At 41.5% G+C, this 22,420-nt stretch overlaps 1 protein-coding gene across 28 annotated transcripts in view; it reads left to right on the top strand.

The window, feature by feature from the left end:
* The first annotated feature begins 12,399 nt into the window (after nucleotides 1-12,399).
* Nucleotides 12,400-22,420, top strand: part of CLASP2 (cytoplasmic linker associated protein 2) — a 122,356-nt gene continuing 112,335 nt past the window's right edge. For 6 of the 28 annotated variants that reach the window (XM_053410215.1, XM_053410216.1, XM_053410214.1 and 3 more), the window contains exons 1-2: nucleotides 12,406-13,415; nucleotides 19,026-19,104. In XM_053410215.1, coding sequence (XP_053266190.1) covers nucleotides 13,221-13,415; nucleotides 19,026-19,104 — 274 coding nt within the window. In that variant the 5' untranslated portion in view covers nucleotides 12,406-13,220. Of the gene's footprint in view, nucleotides 13,416-19,025; nucleotides 19,105-22,420 lie in introns of all 28 variants that reach the window. The other 22 variants (XM_053410220.1, XM_053410248.1, XM_053410226.1 and 19 more) reach the window with 8 other exon arrangements.

Raw genomic sequence — 22,420 nt, 5'->3', positions numbered from 1 at the left:
ATTGATTTGTATGCTGTCGGCGGATTCTTGTCTATGTATGTGATAAAGGGGAACCATACCGGGGTGGAGGCATCTTCTATTTGTCCCTGTGTAAGTTTCAGTTTATTGGTTAGTTTTTCTAAGAAGGCTGTTTCCCATACTATTTGATACCATTGGTCCATGCTTACTACTGACAGGTATCTCCAGTGTCTGGTTATGATGCCCTTGGCTGCTGAGAGTAGGTGGGTTATGAGCTCTTTATAATGTGAGTGGGCATTATTATCTTGGGAGATGTTCAGTGGGACCAGTTCTAATACTTGCTTAGTTATTTTGCGTATTTCTTGTATAACTGATGTCCAGAAGAGTTGGACTTGGCGACATTCCCACCACATGTGGAGGTATGTGCCTGTGGAGGTGCCTCCTCTCCAGCATTTTGGTGAGGCTCCTGGGCATATCAGCGCCAGTTTCTGTGGTGTTAGGTACAATCTGTAAATGAGTTTCAGAGTCAGTTCTCTTATTTTGCTTAGATGAATTTAAAGGGAGGTTTAGACCACATTCTATTCCATTGGGTGGCATTAATCTCATAGCCTATGTCGTCCTCCCATTGCTTTTTGATTATGTCGAGGGGGTTTGTAGGATTTTGGAGGAGTATTTTCTATATTGTGGATACCAGCCCCTTGACGTCCGATTCACTCGAAAGCAGTGCAAACATGGCAAATGGTCCTCTGAAGCTTTTGGTGGTGAAAACCCCACATTTCACAGCACCCCATAAAATGTGCCTTTGGTTCACTCACCCGCAGGGTCACAGTTTCACCAAAAAAACCTACTCTTCTCTTTGGTCAGTCAATCAGAACCAAGGAATTGGACTGCATTTTCTGGGGAAGGCTGGTGTTTCTAGGGTTACCATATACTTGTTAGCTGCATCATGAAATTCCGGTGCATCAGTTCCCATACATTGGCAATGAGCATTCATGCTGAACAGGTCCTCCCTGTTTCAAAGGGTGTAGAGTGTGATTGCATAACTACATTGTGCTCTTTTTGGCATCCGATGAAAACTTTTTTTATTTTCTCAAGCTTTTAAAACAGATGCTTTTACTACACTTTAGGTAGTTGGCACAAATCACTTCCCACCCAACCCGCTTGCTGGTTTTTAGAGCCCATATAGACAGTGGGCTGGGTTTTATCCTGATTTTCATCTGATATTGTACTGATACAGTTTTAATAATATATAAACCAGGCAACAATATTTCAAGACACACAGCAGAACCTCTCACAGCCCCCTAATTCCTCACTAGACCATTCGTGTCTTTCTTGTCATGCTTTCCTATAGATTCCTTCTGACGCAATCTCAAAGGTGCAAAGACATATCCAGAGTAATTGCATTACATGTTGGTTAATAAATTTGACAACCAATATATTAATAATAACTTAATGGTTGTTAATTCATTTATAAAGTATTTCAAGAAGCAAGAGCTATGCAGCGACTGGAAATAAAAGGGGAAACAAATCCCCTTTTTAAAAGGATGAGACCCCTGTTTTAGAAAGACAAAACACAGGCTTGCAATCTAAAAGGACAAGGCCATAAGGGAAAAGGGAAAGGAAAGTAGGGGATGAGATTAAAGGTCACAGTCTTCAGGAGAAAAGGTGTTTTCAAATACCGTTTACACATTTGCAAAAAGGGTGAAGTGCAGATGTTAGGAGATAGTGAAGTGCAGAGAAAAGTGGCTTTCTCTTATATCACATCCATTCAATAATTTTGATCCAATTTGGAAAGGGGTGTAGCTCAGTGGTAGATGCTTTCTTCAATGCCCATCATCTCCAGATAGGCTTGTCTGAAATCCTGGAGAGCTGCTGCCAATCAGTGTAAAGTGGGGATGGGGAACACTTTTGACCCTGGAGGCCAGTTCTTTATCTCCCCTCACCCTACAAATCAACTTTCCCTCACACTCCTTCCGCTGCTGACAATTGTAAAAGTGACAATGGAAAAAACTGACAATTGTAAAATTGCAAAATTGCTGACAATTGTAAAAATCTGCTGCAGTGCTGCATGTTCCTTCTGTGTTCCGCCTCTCTTCTGTTCCTTAACATAAAATGCTTACGTTCAACCTGTCGTGAAATGGCTTTCGCCAAGTAATTTATACGTTCCTTGCAAATTACATAGCACAGATTAGGCAAGAAAGGGCACTATGTCATCATGTAGGTTTGCCAACCTACAGTTTTGTTCGTTCGAAATTGCTTCCACAGCTGTCCAGAGAAGTATGAGTGCAGAGACCCAATACATTGCCCATATTTCCCTAGTAATGATTGTTCTCTGGAATTCCACCTAGGAGCATTTGTTGTTTTTGTTTTAATAATATTTTATTGAATTTAACAATAAAGAAAAACCAAAACAACAAACAGAGAACAATAAAAACACAAGAAAAATATAAAACACAACAATACAAAATTACACAATACAAAAATACAAACATTTAACCTAACAGGAAAAAAAGAAAAACAAAACAGAAAAAACTAATAAGCGCACAAAAAAGAAAAACACAAATCCCTCTTTTTTAATTGCTCATCTTTGATTAATTTATTTTCCTGACTTCCTCACGCCTCCCTTTTTTGTATCCCTTTTTGAAAATTGGTTCAGCAAATTCATAGCCTATTACTTTATCCTTAATTGTTTTACCTCCCAAATTATAATTTCAAATTTTTATCTGTCATCAATCCAGTCTTACATTATATCTTGTTGCTAGAACCCCTTCATTTCATTTCAATGTCATCAGCATTCATACATTTTACAATGTTTCTGTAAATAAATTTTAAATTTCCTCCAATCTTCTTCCACCGACTCTTCTCCCTGATCTCGGATTCTGCCAGTCATTTCAGCCATTTCCATATAGTCGATTACTTGCATCTGCCATTCTTCCAGAGTGGGTAAGTCTTGTGTCTTCCAATGCTTTGCGATGAGTATTCTTGCTGCTGCTGTAGCATACATAAAGAAAGTTCTATCCTTCTTTGACACCATTTGGCCAACTATGCCAAGGAGAAAGGCCTCTGATTTCTTCAGGAAAGTGTATTTAAATACCTTTTTCATTTCATTATAAATCATCTCCCAGAAAGCCTTAATCCTTGGGCACGTCCACCAAAGGTGAAAGAATGTACCTTCAGTTTCTTTACATTTCCAACATTTATTATCAGGCAAATGGTAAATTTTTACAAGCTTGACTGGGGTCATGTACCACCTGTACATCATTTTCATAATATTCTCTCTTAGGGCATTACATGCCGTAAATTTAATCCCAGTGGTCCACAACTGCTCCCAGTCAGCAAACATAATATTGTGTCCTATATCTTGTGCCCATTTAATCATAGCAGATTTTACCGTTTCTTCCTCAGTACTCCATTTCAACAGCAAATTATACATTCTTGATAATATCTTAGCATTGGGTTCTAACAATTCTGTTTCTAATTTTGATTTTTCCACCTGGAAACCAATTTTTTTATCTTGGTTATAAACTTCTCTTATTTGAAAGTAATGTAACCAGTCTTGCACCTTCCCTTTAAGCTTCTCATAACTCTGCAATTTCAACTTGTCACCTTCCTGTTCTAAGATTTCCCAATATTTTGGCCATTTGGCCTCCATATTAAGTTTTTTCATAGCTTTCGCTTCCATGGGTGATAACCACCTTGGGGTTTTACTCTCCAGAAAGTCTTTATATCTTATCCACCTAGGAGCATTTGTTTTCCCAAGGCAGTGCTTTTTAAAAATAGTGAACCCGATCTACCAGACGTGACATGAGCATACACCGAGGAGTGGAAAAGAGTACATGTGACCAAGGTTGCTAGTCAAGCTGATGGGTACCATGGCCATGAGGGGTTTACAAATAAATGTTAAAAATTATTGGCAGCATATGAGTAAAATGTTTAGGAATGCTTTGGCTCTACAAAAAACACACACAAAAATACAGTATATAAAATATATAAATACCTACAAAATGGAAATGTGTCTTTCTTGTATTTCCTTGGGCCACAAGAGGGAGCCCAAGTGTAGTCAGAAAAAAAAAGGCACGGGTTCAGCGTGCCAAGGAAAAGTGCATTAACATTATGTAGGTGTCCAGGAATTCAGTGTCAGCTTAAATGCACGCCCAGATTGTAATACATACAGAGTTTAATTGAAATCATACCAAATGTATATGCATTGCTTTTCCAGCAGACCAACCAGAAAAGCAGAATGACGAGTCATTTTTCTTTCAATGAGTGGTTTCACACCCATTTGCTTCCTGGATACTTTCTCAAGCAAGGATGTGCAAAGGTTTGCAAAGCATGACACTATTTATGAAATGGCACCTGAAGTGAAGTTACAATACTCATATCATTTTTCTTCCAACCAAATGACTTGCTTTTCCACTCTTCTTATTTTCACAAAATTGATCATGGCTGATAAATCTAGAAACTACTTCAGTTGTTATTATCTCTAGACATGGACATTTTGTAAAGAGCAATGCCATTCGATAGCAAATTTGGAACACGTCACCAAATACTTTCCAACAAACGCTAGCTCCATAAATAGCACGGGGCATCTTGGGCAAATAGTTCCTCTATTGTTGTACAGCATATTGTTTTAACATTTCCCCCCATTGAGTGGAAAGTACATTGTTCATTAGGAAGTTCTCCTGCACAAGTCCAACTGAAAGGGAGCTGTGCAAGAACAGTGTGTTCTTCTTACAAAGGAGCAAATTTATGCAATTCCCTTTTGCCTTAGCATTGCTTGGAGAGAAGTTCCCGATGGATTGTATCCTTAAAGTTTGACATTCTCGTTATTCAACACTACCCAGTTTCAGATTTTGTAACACATGCTAACTACAGGCATATATTAATATATTATATTGGTATGCTAGGTATGCCAAACGATTCACGGAAGCCAGCAAAACAGAATTGTGCGACAACAATGAATTCGCCCAGAGTGCTCAGCTCATTAGTGTATCCACAATACCATACAGCATACAAATCAAACTTCTCTTCCTTTTAGTACTCAGCTACTTATTTGCATTGTACTTCTATTATTGCATTTCAGATAATCCTGAAACAATTTATCCAGCTAAAGTGCTGGTCATTGACGGTAGCTATAAAGACTTCAGTTTAAGAGCAACCTTCTAGCAAATGAGTCTGCCCAGATGTGATGATCTTCATCAGAGACTCTCTTCTGAGGTTAGGGCAGTGATCATCAATAGGACCTCTCTGGTTGTGGTACCTGGCATGTGAAGTGTTTTTTATTTGCCCAGGCAGTTTAATCTGATTGAAGAGCTGGTTTTAACTGGTGTTTTATGGTTTAGTCAACTCACTGTTTTTTTCCATGCTTTCCCCCCTTTTAATTGCACACTCCCCTAGAAGCATATACTGATGGGCAGCACATTACCCCCCCACCCCAAAATAAAGGATATTATTGTGTCCTTGAAAATAGTGCTAAGAATTCTCTGAGAGGGTAAGAGCAGAGTTAATCTCACACAGCTGTCTCTCGAAATAAAATGGCTAATTGTCCAACGCAAGCTATGACCTAGGGAAATAATGAGTAAGAAAAATCTGATTTGAAACGTGGCATCAATCAGGGCCTCAGATTTTGCTGCCAACGATGTACTTAGGGGTCTTCGAGTCATCTTTTCCCTACGCAGCTGAAAAGGAGGCTATTGTCTCTCATGCCTTAACCAGAATATCGCTCCCTTGATCGCTGAACTTTTGCCTGAGTGCCTTTCTCTTTCATAATGAAACGGGCCACCCAAATATGAGGCAATTGTTTCTATACTCCCTGGAGAAATTCCTAGCTGTGCCGAAGTACCGAAGTCTGCAAATTAAAAGGGAGTGGGGGAAAGAATCCTTTTGTTGTTGTTTAAGGCACACACACACACACCAAACACTGCCTGACAAGAACCTAGTTTACAGAAGCCTAATGGCAACTGAGCCAAGCTCAAGGGCTGTGTTCCTTCTTGACTAGTCCATGGACAAATTAAAAGTGCATAGCCACCCGACACTCTCCTGTGTGCATAAAAAGCCTCTGCACCTACAACTGGGCACCAGCGTTCCAGATTCTCCCTCCGACCCACCTACCCCAGCTGATATACATCCTCCCGATGGAAACATGCAGATGGGGACAGGTAGGTTTCTATGGATATTTTCTGTAATAGTGGAACTGAGGGTATTAACTATGTATGTGTGAATAGTTATCTCACCTTTATTCTTATAGATATATCCCTGCTTTAAGCCATTTACATACTGTCTTCTCTTGTATATCATTTACTACAAAGGTTTGCCCTAATTATGCATTCTCAACTTATTTTTAATTTTAATTTTTCCTTATTCTACTTGTTAATTCAGTGCAATTCTGTTACAATTGATTTTGACAGCTCGATGACTAAGCTTTTTAGTGACGAAATGTCAGATTACTGGAACAGCGTCCAAGCACTGAACTGCTGGTATATCACAAGCGGACTCTTTATTACTGTGTTTACGATTGTTCAAGATAAAATCTATTATGGAAGGAGAAGAAATGAGCGCCGAACCACTGATACATTACAAGTGAATTCTTCATTTACTGTGTTCACTATTGTTTAAGAGAAAAATGATTTGGTGCTTGTGAATTTCTGGAGAACAGAGGGTGTGGGCAGAGATCTCCAGTCTGCTCTGGTGTTCATCCAGTGCTTTCCGAACACTCCAGATGCACTCCAAGTCAAGAGGGCAAAGAATACCTGAAGCTGCTCCTAGTCCCTACCATCACAGCTGGACTCTGCTTGGTTCCTCTCTGATTATTCTTTTTAAGTGATGCTGCCTGTCAAGGGTGCTTTCAAGCCAACACAATGTACACAGCATATAGTTCACTCTTTATCATCAAACATAACTCACAGTCGCTTCTACAGCTCTGCATATCTACGCATGCCAATCTAGCATCTAGGCAGCTATTCCCAGGCCTGCATTTTCTGGAGCAGTTGCAGCAACAGGGACCAATCCTCCTCCGCCTGTTTATGTACCTTCCCCAATGAGCTGTGTGCACACTGCTGGAGACTGCGCCTGCGTGGCAATATCCTCTGCACCTCCCTTTTCAGTCCCCTCCTGGTTCTGGGAGAAAGTGGTACAGGAAAAGGTGTGGAAGCACTTGCCCGACCTGCCTCATTCTCCTCTTCTTCCGACCCATTCTATGCTGCACCCTCCTGCTCTGAAGCCTCCCCTGCCTCCGACTCTTGACTCCTGGCTGAAACAGTTCCCCGCAAATCACTGACCCTCTCTCCTGAGTCAGACTCCACTGCTGCAAAATATGGTTGGAGGTTGATGGGGCATTAGGATAGGCTTTGTTTTGGCCCATGGGTTCACCACCCCTGATTTAAAGCAGAGATAAGGAATCTGTGGTCTTCTAGGTATTGATGGACTGCCACAACCCTCATCTTAGACTACTTGCTATGCTGGCTGGGGCTGATGGGCAACATTTGGAGTGGTACAATCTCCACCTCCTGGTGTATACTCTTTTTATTACTCTGATTTTCATTATCTTGTGGTGTCCTTTCCAATAATGCCAAATGTTAGTTTGGCAATGTCTATTTTCCTTTAGAAGGCTCAAAAAAATAAACATGGAAGATGGAATAGAAATGACTTGATCAAGGCCCTGAAAGCTTATGCCAGGGGTGGGAATGTGTGTCATGAGATTAAAATCTCTTCCTGTGCACTATACAGGGATGTTGCAGTTCTAGAACTAGACCCCCCCCCTTTCTCCATGACGTAACTCTATTATGTTCCAATTTAAAGCCAACGACCATGTAATGCTATAGAGCAAAGGAGATAGTATTGAAGGGGGGGTGGGGAAGTGCCCTTTGTCCTTTCCCCATTCTTCAAATTCCCAATTCTGAAAAGAAGCATTCCTCTTAAGGGGTGGAGATACACTGCAACATTGTGTTGCTGGTCCCACTTGTTTTCCTATATTTCTTACACATTTCAGAACATGATACTACATGCAGTAGCAGTTAATGTTCTAGCACAGTTTGGGTGTGTGCAGAACGAACAGGTTTAGTATGACTTTCTGGTTAGAAATACATATTGTTGGGAGTCATTTTAGTTAAACCCAATACCTTAGCAAGGTAGTAATAATGTTCTTTGCCAGAGTATCTAGTCAGCTCAGAAATTGACTCAAGATTTTATATCTTGTGCCCACAGCAAAGTTTTTAAATCATACCACAATCCTGATTTTAAAATATACGCTTGACAGCTTCTTAATAAATGGTAGAAAAAGCACAGAAATGAAACAGCATTTTGACTAGACTTTTAAAAAATACTGCAGATGTATTCTCCTGCAACATTATTTTGCCATGTTTATGTGTTTATAGCAAAAGTGAAATAGTTAAGATGTTCAGGCTAATGAACATACATTTACTGGTCCTGACTCTAGCTCCCTGAACAAGATCAGCATAATGTATGAAAGCACTTACAATCTAATCATACAGGCATAGGCTCTCTCCAAACAAGGGCCTTTGCATATTTCAAGAGTCCAGGATAGTGTGGACGGTCTATGGATAAACATTATGTTGAATGCATTTAGGATGGGGCTTATTCGATTCCAAACAATCTGCTTTGGCTGAAGATCACCCAAATAGCCAATAGTTACGTTGTTTTGTGTGGCAAACCGCTTTGTGGCATTTTTTTGCAAAGGACAGTTTATACATTTCTTAATAAATAAAAATTATTCTGTGAATCTGACATTTACAATGAGCTCTCCCAAAAATGACATCCATTTCAGATGAACCAAATATTTTGTTTTAATACGTATGCCCTTACACTTACTGAAGCTGATTCTCCTTTGTCTTTCTGTTGTTTGAAACATTCATCCTGTCTGAGGTGACCTTTTAGAGATCTTTGCAGTCTGCTGGAGTTTCAATCATCCTCAATAATTGAATGTATTCCACACACCTGACTTCCTGACTACCGATTCGATCTCTAGAGCACTTTTAAAAATAAAAATAAAATAAACAGTCCCAATACTGTACAGTGGTAAAGGTAAAGGTAAAGGTAAAGGTACCCCTGCCCGTACGGGCCAGTCTTGCCAGACTCTAGGGTTGTGCGCCCATCTCACTCTATAGGCCAGGAGCCAGCGCTGTCCGCAGACACTTCCGGGTCACGTAGCCAGCATGACAAGCTGCATCTGGCGAGCCAGCGCAGCACACGGAACGCCATTTACCTTCCCGCTAGTAAGCGGTGCCTATTTATCTACTTGCACCCGGGGGTGCTTTCGAACTGCTAGGTTGGCAGGCGCTGGGACCAAGCAACGGGAGCGCACCCCGCTGCGGGGATTCGAACCGCCGACCTTTCGATCAGCAAGTCCTAGGCGCCGAGGCTTTAATCCACAGCGCCACCCGCGTCCCTTACTGTACAGTGGTACCTCGTGTTAAGTACTTAATTCGTTCCGGAGGTCCGTACTTAACCTGAAACTGTTCTTAACCTGAAGCACCACTTTAGCTAATGGGGCCTCTGGCTGCTGCCGTGCCACCGGAGCACGATTTCTGTTCTCATCCTGAAGCAAAGTTCTTAACCTGAAGCACTATTACCTGAAGTCTGTAACCTGAAGCATATGTAACCTGAAGCATATGTAAACCGAGGTACTACTGTATATGCAGGTCCCACTATGCGAATGTAATCTGTTCCTGATAAATGGTTTGTAAGCCGAGTTTTTGCATAGCAAGCCAACAATTTCCCAAAATTGTTCCCCAAATCCCAAAGCATTCCCAAAAAAAGTTAACCCCCAAATGTATGTCTCTCTTACTACACTGCCGGATATTGCACTCGGTTGGAGGATCTTTCCCAGTGTCCAATGATTTGTATGTTCGGATATCTGAATCAGACATTTGTGCAGTGATGTTAGGGCAGGAATCCTTCATGCGTGGATAACTGAAGGTTCGTATAATGAGTATTCACATAGCAGGACCTGGGTGTACAAGACTGTGGGGGACAGCACAGTTTAGTTACTCCTATTATGAAATCTCACCAGTCCCATGTGAATTACCTTGATGTGTCTTCATTCTAGTGAAAACAGGAAGAAATCCCTAGTGAAGCTGGGATCTCCCAGATGGATTATATTTGATACTTTGCTGTTGGCACTATTTTGCTAAACCACAGCAGCCTGTCCCATTAGATTTCCAATAATACCGTAAACTACAGCATGAATGCAAAATATACTGGACAATTGGGTAAATAGCTGACTAGCAACCACTGCTTCCAAACCTTTAGGATCAGATTGTAAATACAACCGTATACTTTCAGTCTGAATACAAGAAAAGCGAGGGAAGCCTCTTCAGGGCTTGTTTGCAAATGCACGTTCTTCTGGAGCAAAGCTGTACCTGTGGAAGATGTGGCTTGGTGCTTCTATGACACAAGATCCTGCCTAAACTGATCCCTTTCCTAATCATTCTCTGCCATTCGTGTGCAGCCTATGACTTGATAAAATGGAAGCTTGGGCCGGGGAAATTAGCAAAGTGAGTCAAAGCCATTTCATAGAAATCTATGGCATGGCACATATGGACCGGTATTCTCCTTTGACACATGACCAACCACGGCAGAATGCATTTCACTAAATTGTCCCGGGTCCTGGTGCATGATTGATGGCTTGCCCGCACTTCTGCTTGTTCTCCTGCTTCCCTCAGAGAAAACCTGCTCTTGCACCACCGAACTGGAGCAAATACCAATTGGGTTTCGTGCAGATGCATGTTTGCTCTGATTCAGAGGTAAAGAGCAGGTTTTCAGGGGGAAAGTGGCAGGCCAGCAGGCCTGGGTAGAGGGTACGCCGTGCCCCAGGCATTGAAGGGTTAAGGTGGCTGAAAGGCCCCACCAGGGACTGGCTGCTTTTTTAAAATTTGAGTTTATAACTAAATTTTAACAATTTTAACTGTGGGTCTTGGATAATCTTTGCACAGGTCTGCTGGCAGGGCAAGGAACAAACCCCTTGGACCTGCGCTTTCTAAGCACTGGACAAGCCAAGATGAGCTCACAACCAAGATGTTTTGTATGTGTATTAATGTTTCTATACTCCTGAAAATTTAAATAAGCAGTTATCTTAAAAAGTTTTGGCTGGAATAGCCGGATAATGCGATCTTTCCTCCCACAAACAGGAGCCGTGGCCTGGAGAGAGAGAGAGAAAGCTTTGGGTAGTATTACTGCAGAATATTCCAGCTTCCAACTACTTGGGTCGAGAGAATTAAAAATTATTCACTGGAAAGAAGTCCCAGCGGAAGAAGAATGGATACAAAAAATTATGGAATATGCAGAAATGGCAGAACCTGCGGGAAAAATAAGAAATCAAGATAACAAACTTTTAAAATAGGTAAATGAATGGAAATGTTTTATTGAAGATTTACAAATAAACTGTAAACAGATAGGAACATTGGCAGGATTATTGGAATAACTTGCAGTTTTATAAACTATATATATATTTAAAGTAGATGAATAAATGAGTGAATTTAATTTGGAATAGGCAGAAAATATATAAAAAAACAAATTTAAGGAACCACAGAAAAGAGGGGGAAGTCAAGTTTTGAAAAAGATATTGTAAAATTATTGAAATGTATAAAACTGAAGATCATAAACAAAGCACTAATTTATAAAAATAAAAATTATTCATTTAGGCTGATGGGCAGATCCTCAATAAGCCTGCCTCAGGCAGGGCTGCCACGTGTCCTGTATGATAGAGTTATCCTTTATTTTGATGTAAAATGCTATGTCCTGTACTGATCAAGCGTTTTGGACTGTATTTCAGGTCATCTCTCTTGCTCTCTGCCAGTTTAGGGATCCTTTCCAAATGCATGCGTTTGAAACGGTGTGTGAAATACAGATTTAGAAATTCATGTGTCCGCGTGAAAAACGGGCCGCAACAGAGTGGGATGGATTGCTTTGGAGTCCCTTCAACCTTCCTTCATGCAACCGTTATGGGGGCTATCTTTGAATACGCGCGGGGAAAAGATGTGCGCCGCGCAGGCGCCGTAGCGAGCTACGAATAAAAAGAAGGAAGGAAGCAGGGCCGCCTTCCCGCAACCCCCCCCTCCCACCTTCCTCACGCGGGATTGGTTCATGGGACGCATGCGCATGGCGCCTCGTTCGAGAGTCGCTGGAAGACACGGGGTGCGCGCGCGCGCGCGCGACCCCTCTTTCTTTTCTCTCTCACTGGAAGGGGCGGAGCAGGGGGCGGGCCCGCAGGGGCGCGAGGGGAAAGGAGAGAGACGGCGCGGAGGAAGGGTTTCTGCACATGCGCGGGAAAGTGATGGTCGGGGAGAGCGGGGCTGAGAAGCGGCGATGCGTCGCTGAGGGAAGCGGGGACGCGCGTGCGCACGCGCGGGACGGAGCAAAGAGGAAGGAACAGGCGGGGCCTGGTCGGCGAAAGCGACGCCCCCGGCGTGCGGCGACTCGAGGCGGACGCAACTTCCACAGGACGGAGCCCCCGCCGGCGCCCTGAGGAGAGGAGAGCGGCGCGAGCTCGCTGGGCCCCTTCGCCTTCCCCCTCAGCCTCGGCGCGCAGCATGAGAGTCCCGCCTTCCCCGCAGCGACGCGGCGGCGGCGGCAGCTCCGGCCGCTTCCTGCTTGCCTTGGTCCTGAGGAGCGGCCACCCTTCCTCCTGCTGCTGCTGCTCCTCCTCACTGCGGTGAGAGGCTGAGGGGCGCCTGGGCGGCGAACTGCGGCGCTTCCCTGGCCGGCCTTGAGGGAGCGAGCGAGACCCCATTGGCTTCTTCCCATGCTCTCCGAAAGTGCCCCGCCGCCTCCCCGCCCTGCTCGCCTGGCCTCGGAGGACTTGGGAAAGAGGTTGCTTCGCGCCGCTGCCGACATCGCAACCGAGAACCTCGGAGGGGGGAAAGAAAGTGGGAGGGGGACGAGGAGGGAAACCACCGCGGGCATCGCCACCCCGACCCCCAAATAAACACTTTCTCCTCCCCTCAGATCTTGCGTTGGAACAGCAATCACTGGAGACTGTTATTTGAATTATCATCATCATAACCTTCATTTTTGGGGGGATGATTTAATGTTCTCTTTTTGTCAAAGGACTGGTACTTTTCCTAGTTTTTGGGGTTTTTTTTCTGGGAAAAGGGAACTGTGAAGGGAGAGCTTTCCTGGATTTCACTGCACCTTGGAATTCCTTTTGGGCTGGTTCAGATTCCTCCCCGCGAACATACAGACATATAAGCTGTAAATAAACACGGATCAGGGGTTTGTTTTCAGGCGAAGGTCCTTTCCAACCAACCATGGAGCATAGCAGAATGGATTACTTCTGCGATCAGGTGCCGCAGAAAGATGTGGGCCGCAGGATGCAGGTCGGCCAAGAATTTCTGGAGTATCTGAACGATCCCAGCGTTTCCACTGATCTTGAGCAGGATCAGCAACGCCTGGATAAAGTCATTGATGAATTGACAGGATGGGTGAACTCTAGTAATTATAAGGTAAGCTTATTTGTGCTTTATTTCGTTTGCAGCGGGGAAACGTATTTTATGTGGCCCTCGTTTTCGTAAAGTGTTTTCTTTGTGGCTTGCCCTTTCAGTGAACCTTCTGTGGGCCAAAATCAAGTTTCTTCCTGGATTTTAGAACGGTTCTTATAGGTTTGAGATGCTTGTTTTTCCAATTTCTTCTTATTGTACCAATTAAATAATGCACTGGCCCGGGAGTGAAAGGGCAGCATCCAAATAGAAATGCATTAAGACTGCAGTCATATATTTGCATCATTGGATTCAAGGAGTTTTCTTCCATATAAAAATATGCAGGGTTTGGCAGTGTGTCATCATGCTGATCCGATCTTAGGCTGCAGTGCTGCCTCACTTACTTGGGAGTGTCCCACAGAAGTCACTTGGGCTTTCTTCGGAGTAGGTTATAGGAGTACACCGCCAGATACAATGCTTGTTAAGGGTTTTTGTTTACTTTCCAAATTAAGTTCTTTATGTGGAGGGCCAACACAGCCTAAGATAAGTCAACAATGTGCTGAAACAGTCCAGTTTGGAGGGTAAATAGGAGTTATTCTCTATGGTGATAATTTAATCCCAGGGTTTTTCATTACACTTTCCAGAAAATTTGTAGTGACTCCTTGAATTTTCTATGCTGTTTTTTCTTTTCTTTTTGGCTTTCACATAGGAAAATAGTAATTATTGAGAGAAGAGGTGTGGAAAACGTTTAAAAAAAACAACACTTTTGAAATTGCAGCAGAAAACTTGAGAATGTTGTCGTATTACCTGCCAGTGATGGACCTGACCATTTCAGTAGCTAGTCAGTGACTTAACTACTGTATAGCTCATTTACAGTCCTGTCATCTGGTGGCGGTATTGCTCCGTAACCCAGGCTTCAGATGTGTTGATTACTCAAATTCCCCAGAGATGAATCTGTGTGTATAATCTGTGCATATCATATATATGTTTATGCATGTGCATGCCCGCAGTTGCTAGGAATTATTGGATACTAATTTAAAAAATGATTTGTAGTGCCTTCAGGTACATTCAGACATGAGTCATATTGCAAGTACCTAATCCAATATAGCAAAAAGAGATTGAGATGTTTATGCTTTTGTGTGTTAGTGAGTACCATAGATTTTCAAAACACTGCACATGACTGTACCCACGTGTGTGGAACAGATGGATTCTTGGTGGTGTTCATACTTGCTTTTAGTTAGTGACTGTTTCCCAGTTACACTCTTTTTATTTATCTTTAATGAATGATCTGTAAGAGGGTTAGATTTAGTAGTCAGTATAATAAAGACAACTTCATGAAGAGAAATGGTAAAGAAAAAATAAGCTTGAAGGCAGGATACAGGAGCAAACACCTACATGGCGATAGAAAGTATGGAGAAACAAGGTAAATATTTTGAAAGTACTAGAATCAGTTTCTTCAGTTAACAGCTAAGATACCACATTTCCCAACAACTTGAGTTTTGTTTAGATGCGCAGTTAGCTATTCCCATTATTTTGGTGTTGTTGTTTTAGATGTGTAGTTAGCTATTCCCATTATTATTATTATTATTATGTTGTTGTTGTTGTTCTTGTAAAAAGCATGTTTGTAGATGGGCAGATGTTAAGTGTTTAATATAGAAACGCAAATGTTAGTACAGTATTTCAGCCAGAGCTTTAATACTTACTTCACAACTATAAATCATTACTCTAAGAATTGCTTTAAAATCACATTTTAAGAAATAAAAAGAAATCTAACTAACCTTAATCCATAGTAGTTTTGTATATGTGTGTGTGTGTGTGTGTGTGTGTGTGTATATATATATGTAAAAATAGTAAAATACCAGAGTGCAGTTTTATGGATGTTCCCTCTGTGTTCAGTGCAAGCTAATCTAGTGATACTTTTGAGTAAGCATGCAGTTCTCAAGGGGCTGTCTCCATTTACCTGGGAGTAATCTTCATTGTAATAAGTAGGATTTAGGATTGTAATGTTAGTCTATTGCAGCAATTTCAGCTTGTGTCCTCTGACAGCTTCAAAAATGAATCTGTGTCATACTATAAACTTTGAGAGTCCTCTTTATCAGATGCATACTTTTTTGTTCGATTCAAATATCATTTTGTTTCTTCTGGATGTTTCAGAAATTTCCTTACAGATGCAAATCTCTTAAAAGTAGGGAAAATTTCAACAGTGGAGTCAAATGACCAAGAAATACAATATATTATTGGTGGCATTTGTATGGAGAGTTTGATTTTTAAAAAATATATATTTAAATTTTTAATTGTACAACAGCAATAACTGACAATTAAATAATATGTCTATTAATTCTATAATCTATTAATTTTAGCACCTGTAGTGATAGTGTGTGTGAGAGAGAGAAAGCCTACATCTCAATTGAGTCCTAAATAAATAGGAGCTTGCTAAACTATAATTCATCTGAGTCACTCAGTCGAAGAATAGTGATTTTAATTCAAAAGCAGAGGTCCAGAAATGAATGAGGGAACATTTCCATCTTCTGCCTAGAGGCTGATTTGCTTTTCCTGCATAGATAGCAGAAGTGGATTGTTGGCAGAGGATAGCATACATTGGATTAAAGATGATCAACTGAATGAGTTTCTAATTGTATGGCTGCTGTTATTAGGTTCTTTAATGGTTATTTCCTGAATGGATGTGGGCAGGGGATGGTGGGAAGAGTTTGAGATTCAGGTTTCTTGCAGGACCTCACTCTTTGGTTCTTTGATATTGTTTTTACATAGTAAATTATAGTGTTGGTGTATTCTCTGTAAGCAATGGCAAGCCTGTCACTGGCATCCAAGAGGACCTATTGTTGAGAATGCCTATCTTAGCTCATTAAAACTTCACATGGAAGTTGTACAGGCCAACAAGCAAGTCCCCGTCCCCCCCAATATTTGGAGCCTGTCCTGGGTCCAAAACTGGCCTTTACAAATCCCTTTCTTTAGTTCCTTGTGTCGTCGGTATTGCAGTTTTGAGAAGAACATCAATTGTAAATTCTTCAGGGGTGAATTTCTGTAGAAGAATTTGGCACAAATGCAGTTGTGACCTTCATAGTCAAACACGTGGTCTGCTCCGGGTGGTAGCTGGAAACATAAACACATGATGCAGCCTGGGTTTTTGGCATAAGGTGACTTATTTGTCTACCATATAGTTTCCCTGGGTATCCAGAAAGCGCAGATGTGTTTTGAAGATCACTCACAGTTCACAATGTTGTTAACTAGGCCAAAGGTACTCATTGAAATTATATCACATTGTCACAGCAGTCCCTGTTTCAGGAATAAGTACAGTACCTATCTGCTCTCATCTCTTTCTTCAGCTACTGTCATATGGAATTGTGACCAGACTAATTTACTGGCGACATTATTCTTCGGAATAATTGCTTAGATTGTAATCCAGTAACAACAGGCCACTCCCGGAGACATGGAGCCATTTAGAATTTTCAGAAGTGTTTTGGCCACCACCACAAAATTCTGCAGTTGAGAGCATTGTGAAGCATGTTGTAGGCACTAGAGTTACATTATGCTTCCATATCTAGCTTGTTGTAAATGAGTAGAGTTGGGTATGCTGTTCACTCACTGCTACGAAAGCATTCCCTCTGCTGGCTAATTATGTGTTTACCCTCTTCTGTTAGAGTCCTTGTTTCACTCAACACTAACTTATAAGGTGGATAGTTAGCTTAAATTGTTTTCGCATACTCTTCAATGATAGGAGGGTGTGATATACCTAACAGGAATCTGCCTAATGCAACATTCCCACATATACCTGACTTATTTGCATGTAGATATAGCAGGGGAGCACTGAACAGTTCTCAGCCACTATGTGGGATCTAGGACCAATGTGAAAATTTAAATCATCCAGGGCCCAGTGATGTTTTGGAGAAACAGCTTTGCAGCCGCTTAGCAGGTGTGGTATCACCATGTAAGAATGTATAGATATACAGTATTTATATTTAAAATTTGCAGACAGAGTTCTTCTGGACAAGTGCAGCTCTATAGCTATTGAAAGCACATGGGCAGGGAGTTGATCCAGGAGGTTTTGTTCTGAAGAGGTTAAAGTCCGAGGGGTACAAGTTCTGTTGATAACAGAGATGGTTTGAGAGTTGAGTATATTTTGAATTGTATATGGATGAGAATAAAAAAAAAAATGTGGGTAGTTATTCGGGGGGGTGTTGATTTTTTAAGACTATTTCTGTGTTATGATATTTCATCTTCCTGAGCATTCTGATGTATGTGTTATGCTTTAAATTTGAGGTTGAACCATAGAATGACTGGGCAGTTCAGCATATTTTAAACAATTTTGCTATAAATGATATAAATATATCATGTTAAGTTCTAGGAATAATGGGTAGCTGGACTGTTTCATTTTTAATATGAAAGTCTTGGTTTTGAACTCAAAAAGATGAGCAAATGCTTCTAGTCTTAAAGTATGAGGTTTTACTCAGAGGTGGTAGAATTAGTGTGTTAAATGTCTCTTCAAGGCTTCCCCAGCGGTCCCCATCAAGCTAAATAACACCTTTAATTCTCTACCAAGAGAAATGCTCTTTTTTAAAGAATAGCTTTGCAGACCTTTTTTCAATTTTAGTCTTGAAACCAAGTGAAATTTGCGTTTCTTTAGATAGGCCACTGAATTTTAAGTAAGGGTGCCTTGCTTGAATTTTCATTGTTTACTCTGCTGTCACCTTGGGATTAGTCAGAAAGAAAACCACACCTTGCTTGTAGGCCCTTGTGGTCCTAAACTACTTGCTATTCTGTACTTGCAATTCATAGCTTTCCTCTGTTATGCAACTCAAAATGTTTTCTAAGTATAAATGTCGCTAGTAAGCATTGATAATTAAATGAAAGAATAATAGAAAACCCCGCTATTATATTATTAAAAAAAACAATATTATTGTGTTTACTTTATGGCTTGCTGTTTAGATTTTCTTCAGATTTGAAACATTTTTTTTCCATATAGGTTTTGCAACATTGCCCCCGGTGCTTATCCTTGCTCTGCACTAGCTTTTGGACAGTAGTATGCAGAAAGGATTAAATATTTGTCTCTGCTAGGCATAAATCACAGGAGAAAGGCCTAGTGGGCTCCTGCAGTTCTAAGTTAGAGCATTTTTTATAATGATGACAAACAGTGGTGAGAGAATAGATTTCTGTGATCAAACTTTCTCAAGAAGAGCCCAAGTTACTGTTCCTTAAATTTAGGTCTCCAGGTGGTGTTGGCCTATAAATTCCATCAGCCCCAACCAGATAAGACAGCAGCCAAAGATGATGAAAGTTAGTCAAAAAACCTATGGGGAACCAAGGTGGAAGAATATTGTCCAATCTTTTGCCATTCATCCATAGTCATGGCACTGTGTGAATAAGTTTTTAACTGTGGTTTCTTACTCTGAAAGCTTACATATGTGATGCTGACTTAGATGGCTTAATCAGCTTTTTGTAACCTGTAGTTGTCCAAAAGTGATGGACTTCAGCTTCCAACATCTGTTGTGGCCAATGGTCAGGACTGATGAGAGTTGTAGCTGAAAACATCTGGAGGAGAAACTAGGTTCTGGAAGACTGGAGTAGATGGTAAGCCAGCACCCAAACTTGCATTTTTAAGATTTCTCATTATTTTTACAGGTATCACTACTTGGATTAGATCTTCTTGGTGCCTTTGTTGACAGACTTTCAGGACGCTTCAAATCCTATATAGGACCTGGTGAGTGAGTGGCTTTAAAATGTTATGTGTAAAAGAACTGAAGATAAGCAATTTGGTGATTCTCTTAGGATGCCCTTTGCTCAGTTTTTCAAAGTAAAAAATACACACATACCATGTTAGTTGTCTTTAGTATGATAAAGGTAAGATTAGTAGCCAAATGTTAACACTTGTACAGTTGTGTTAAATTCAAAGGATTGTGTTATAGTACCCAAATGCATGGTTGCGTTGCACACTTTGCTCAGATGTTGGTCTTCTGTCTGTGCTGCTCAAAGTAGGCCTGGGCGATGTAGCGATATCGCCCAGGACTGGTATGAAACCACTGCGCACCTGAGTCCCTCTGCTAGCAGCGCCCTCTAGAGGGACTCAAGAGTCTTCCTCCAATGGGCGCTGCTAGCTGAGGGACTCGGGAATGGTGGCGGTTGCACCAGCGACACTGCTGAGTAAAACCAACATCACGGTCTGCCCTCATGCAGTGCAGAGGAAGAAACAAGCTGCACCAGCAAGGCGCCAATACAGCTTCTCCCTTTGCATCTTTAAACTGCTCAGCTGAGAAGCCTGCAGTTGCCCTTGCATCAGCTGAGCAGTTAACAGAGCCCTCAGCCTGGTGGTTGAGTGGAGACTGTGAAACTGCTGGGCTGCAGGGCGCACGGTTTCCACTCCCATCAGCTGAACTGTTAAGGGAGCCAGCGGCGGGGTGGGGGCTCTGTGAAACTGCCCTCCTACCCCCAGCTGAGCAGCAGGCAAGGGAAGCTGTATTAGCCCCAGTCTGTGTGCTGAGGTGAAAGGGCCTCAGCTCCTGCAGTTAGAGCTGTGACAGTTTCACCCTTTGTCTTGTCAGCTGGGGCCAATGCAGTTTGTTTCAACATCGCGGTATATCACCAAACCACAATATTTGGCTGGTGATACATCACAAAGTTGAAAGCCTAACATCAGCCCTAGTGTAAAGTTAGCACCCATATCTACTATATCCAAAGCTACACACTTCTTGAAAATAAAAAGCCCAAAGTCCTCTAAATACATGGTCCTGTTTATCCTGGCCACAGGCAAAATTGGATCTAAAATCATAGGACTGTGATTCAGTGAACTAATGTAGGGATGTCCAACTTTCAGGAGACTGAGATCTACTCACACTATAAAAAAACTGGCAGTGGTCTACCAAAGTTGTTGAGCTTTTTAAAGGAAATTTTATAGACTACTATTGCCTTCTAGCGGCGGTTCCTGTCTACTAGCTATGGGCACTCAAGTGGGGCATTCCACTCCCTTGGTTATGTATTTATTATTATTATTTTCTAAGTGACGCAGCATTTTGATACTATTGAGCATACTCATTCCTCATTGAGCTTTCAGAGAACCCTGCTCTTAATATTTTTTTTGTACTGCAAATCTCGGGGCTCACTTGAGCATGCTGATGCGTCTCCTTTGTTTCTAAATGGCCCTGTTTTGGGTTGAATTTATTGTTGTTACCCACCACCCAAGTTTGCTGTTAGACGGAGTGATGTATTTATTGTGTGTAATACTGTTTTAGCAACTTTTAAGATGGCAGGTCCTCTGGGTTGTGCATTAATAAACTTGGATTGACTAGGAAGAATTCCAGTTGCTAGCATAACATTGCCAAGTGACTAGATTTTGAAAAAGTTTCCAGTCCACTATTGTGTACATATGTGTTTGCCTGGTTTTGATTTAATAGACGTTGTGTTCGTATAAGGAAATTCTAATTAGTACTTTTAAAGGGCTCTCTTTCCAGCCTGCCAATCTTATTCAGATCAAATCACAGCATGACTTTGGTCATGCAAGATCAGTTATGACATTAAGTACCACTTAGCTTCATTATTCTAGGATTAAAACTTTTCACTCATAAAATACTACTTTTGAATCTTTGAATGTTTGACTTGTCTGAGGGTGTAAATGGAATTTTTCTGTTCTTCTGTTTGATGCTTTGTTTAGAGCTTAAGGAATATTCCTGAGGATGTTAAAAGAATTTACATGGACTTAATTCCCACTAAAGGCAGTGGTTTTCAATCTTTTTTCTCCAGGCCACACTATGAGAATAAAAATTTGCTCGCACCATACTGAAATTTTTATTAATAAGAAATGCATTGATAAACAAAAAGAAACAACCAGCAGTGCTTGATTTTGAAAAGATATCTATTCATATTCTACAAGTAAATATATACACACACTGATGCTAATACTAATAATACTAGTACTATACTATACTGTTTAAATCTTTCTTTAATTGCCATTGAATCTTTCCGGCACACTTGCCACCCCCTCCTCCTACACTATTGTGGCATGCAAACCCCTTTGAGAACCACTGCACTAAGCAAACACTTAGTTGGATGTTGTGGGGAAAATTTGCAATACTGTTTTTAATGGAAATTAATAGTGCATTTGTCCTAAATAATAAATTAAACTCTCTTGTGTACATAGTTCCCATTAACTCCAGTGTGGTAACTAGATCTGGCTGTGCCACCCACCTATCAATCACTTGACATATTCTCAGGGGTTCATTCTCAACACTGATCAGCTGATGGGTGCTGAGAGGGAGTCCCTTTGAAGTCCATTTGCAGATGTGGTTTGGATTCAAACCACACCCATAAGTAGATGTTTTCTCTTTGTGGACTGACAGAAGGAAAATGTCAGTCTGCAGGCACAGCTTGAATCCACACCACCTCTGCCATGTCTTTCCCTGCCCCACTCTGCCACCACAGATTATGTTAGATGTTGGGCACGTGAGAAAAAGGTCTCATAGATATAATGAGGCTCACCAGCCAAAGGTTCCTCACTCCTGCCATAGCTCAAAGTGTGTGTAATGGCTAAGCAATCCCCAAACAATCTTTAATGAAGATGCTTTCAGAAGTAGTATTTGAATATTTACTAAGAAGGTAGTTCTAGGACTGAGCCAAATGAACATTAGATGATCTCAAGGAGTGAGGTGGAGATGGAAGAACTCTTCTCATAAGGTCAGGTGGGGTGGGCTTATCTTTTGAAGTGGCTGTGTGGTCTTCCCATTTCTCCCCCCCCCTTCCATGTTTTAATCAAGCCCCTGCACTCTTCAGCCACCTGTGACCATTGCTAAAAACCATCTCTAATGAATAGACCTGGGCAAAGCATTTTATGAAGTTGCATGGTTTCCAGCAACACTGTACAGAAAAAAAATCAGATTGCTCTATGCCAGGCAGCCATCATATTTTCTGTACTGTGTTTCTGGAACTACATAGTGTCAGCACATAACTCCCTTCCCAGTACTGTTAATTAAGCCCCCCCCCCAAGCATTACAGCTGTCTGCTGAGTGCAGAGGCTTGTCTTTGTTCCG

Source organism: Podarcis raffonei, chromosome 12 (assembly GCF_027172205.1).
Source record: "Podarcis raffonei isolate rPodRaf1 chromosome 12, rPodRaf1.pri, whole genome shotgun sequence".
In the NCBI taxonomy this organism is placed as follows: Eukaryota; Metazoa; Chordata; class Lepidosauria; order Squamata; family Lacertidae; genus Podarcis; species Podarcis raffonei.
Note: the sequence above shows the minus strand (reverse complement) of the source record. Positions and strands in the feature narration are given on the sequence as shown.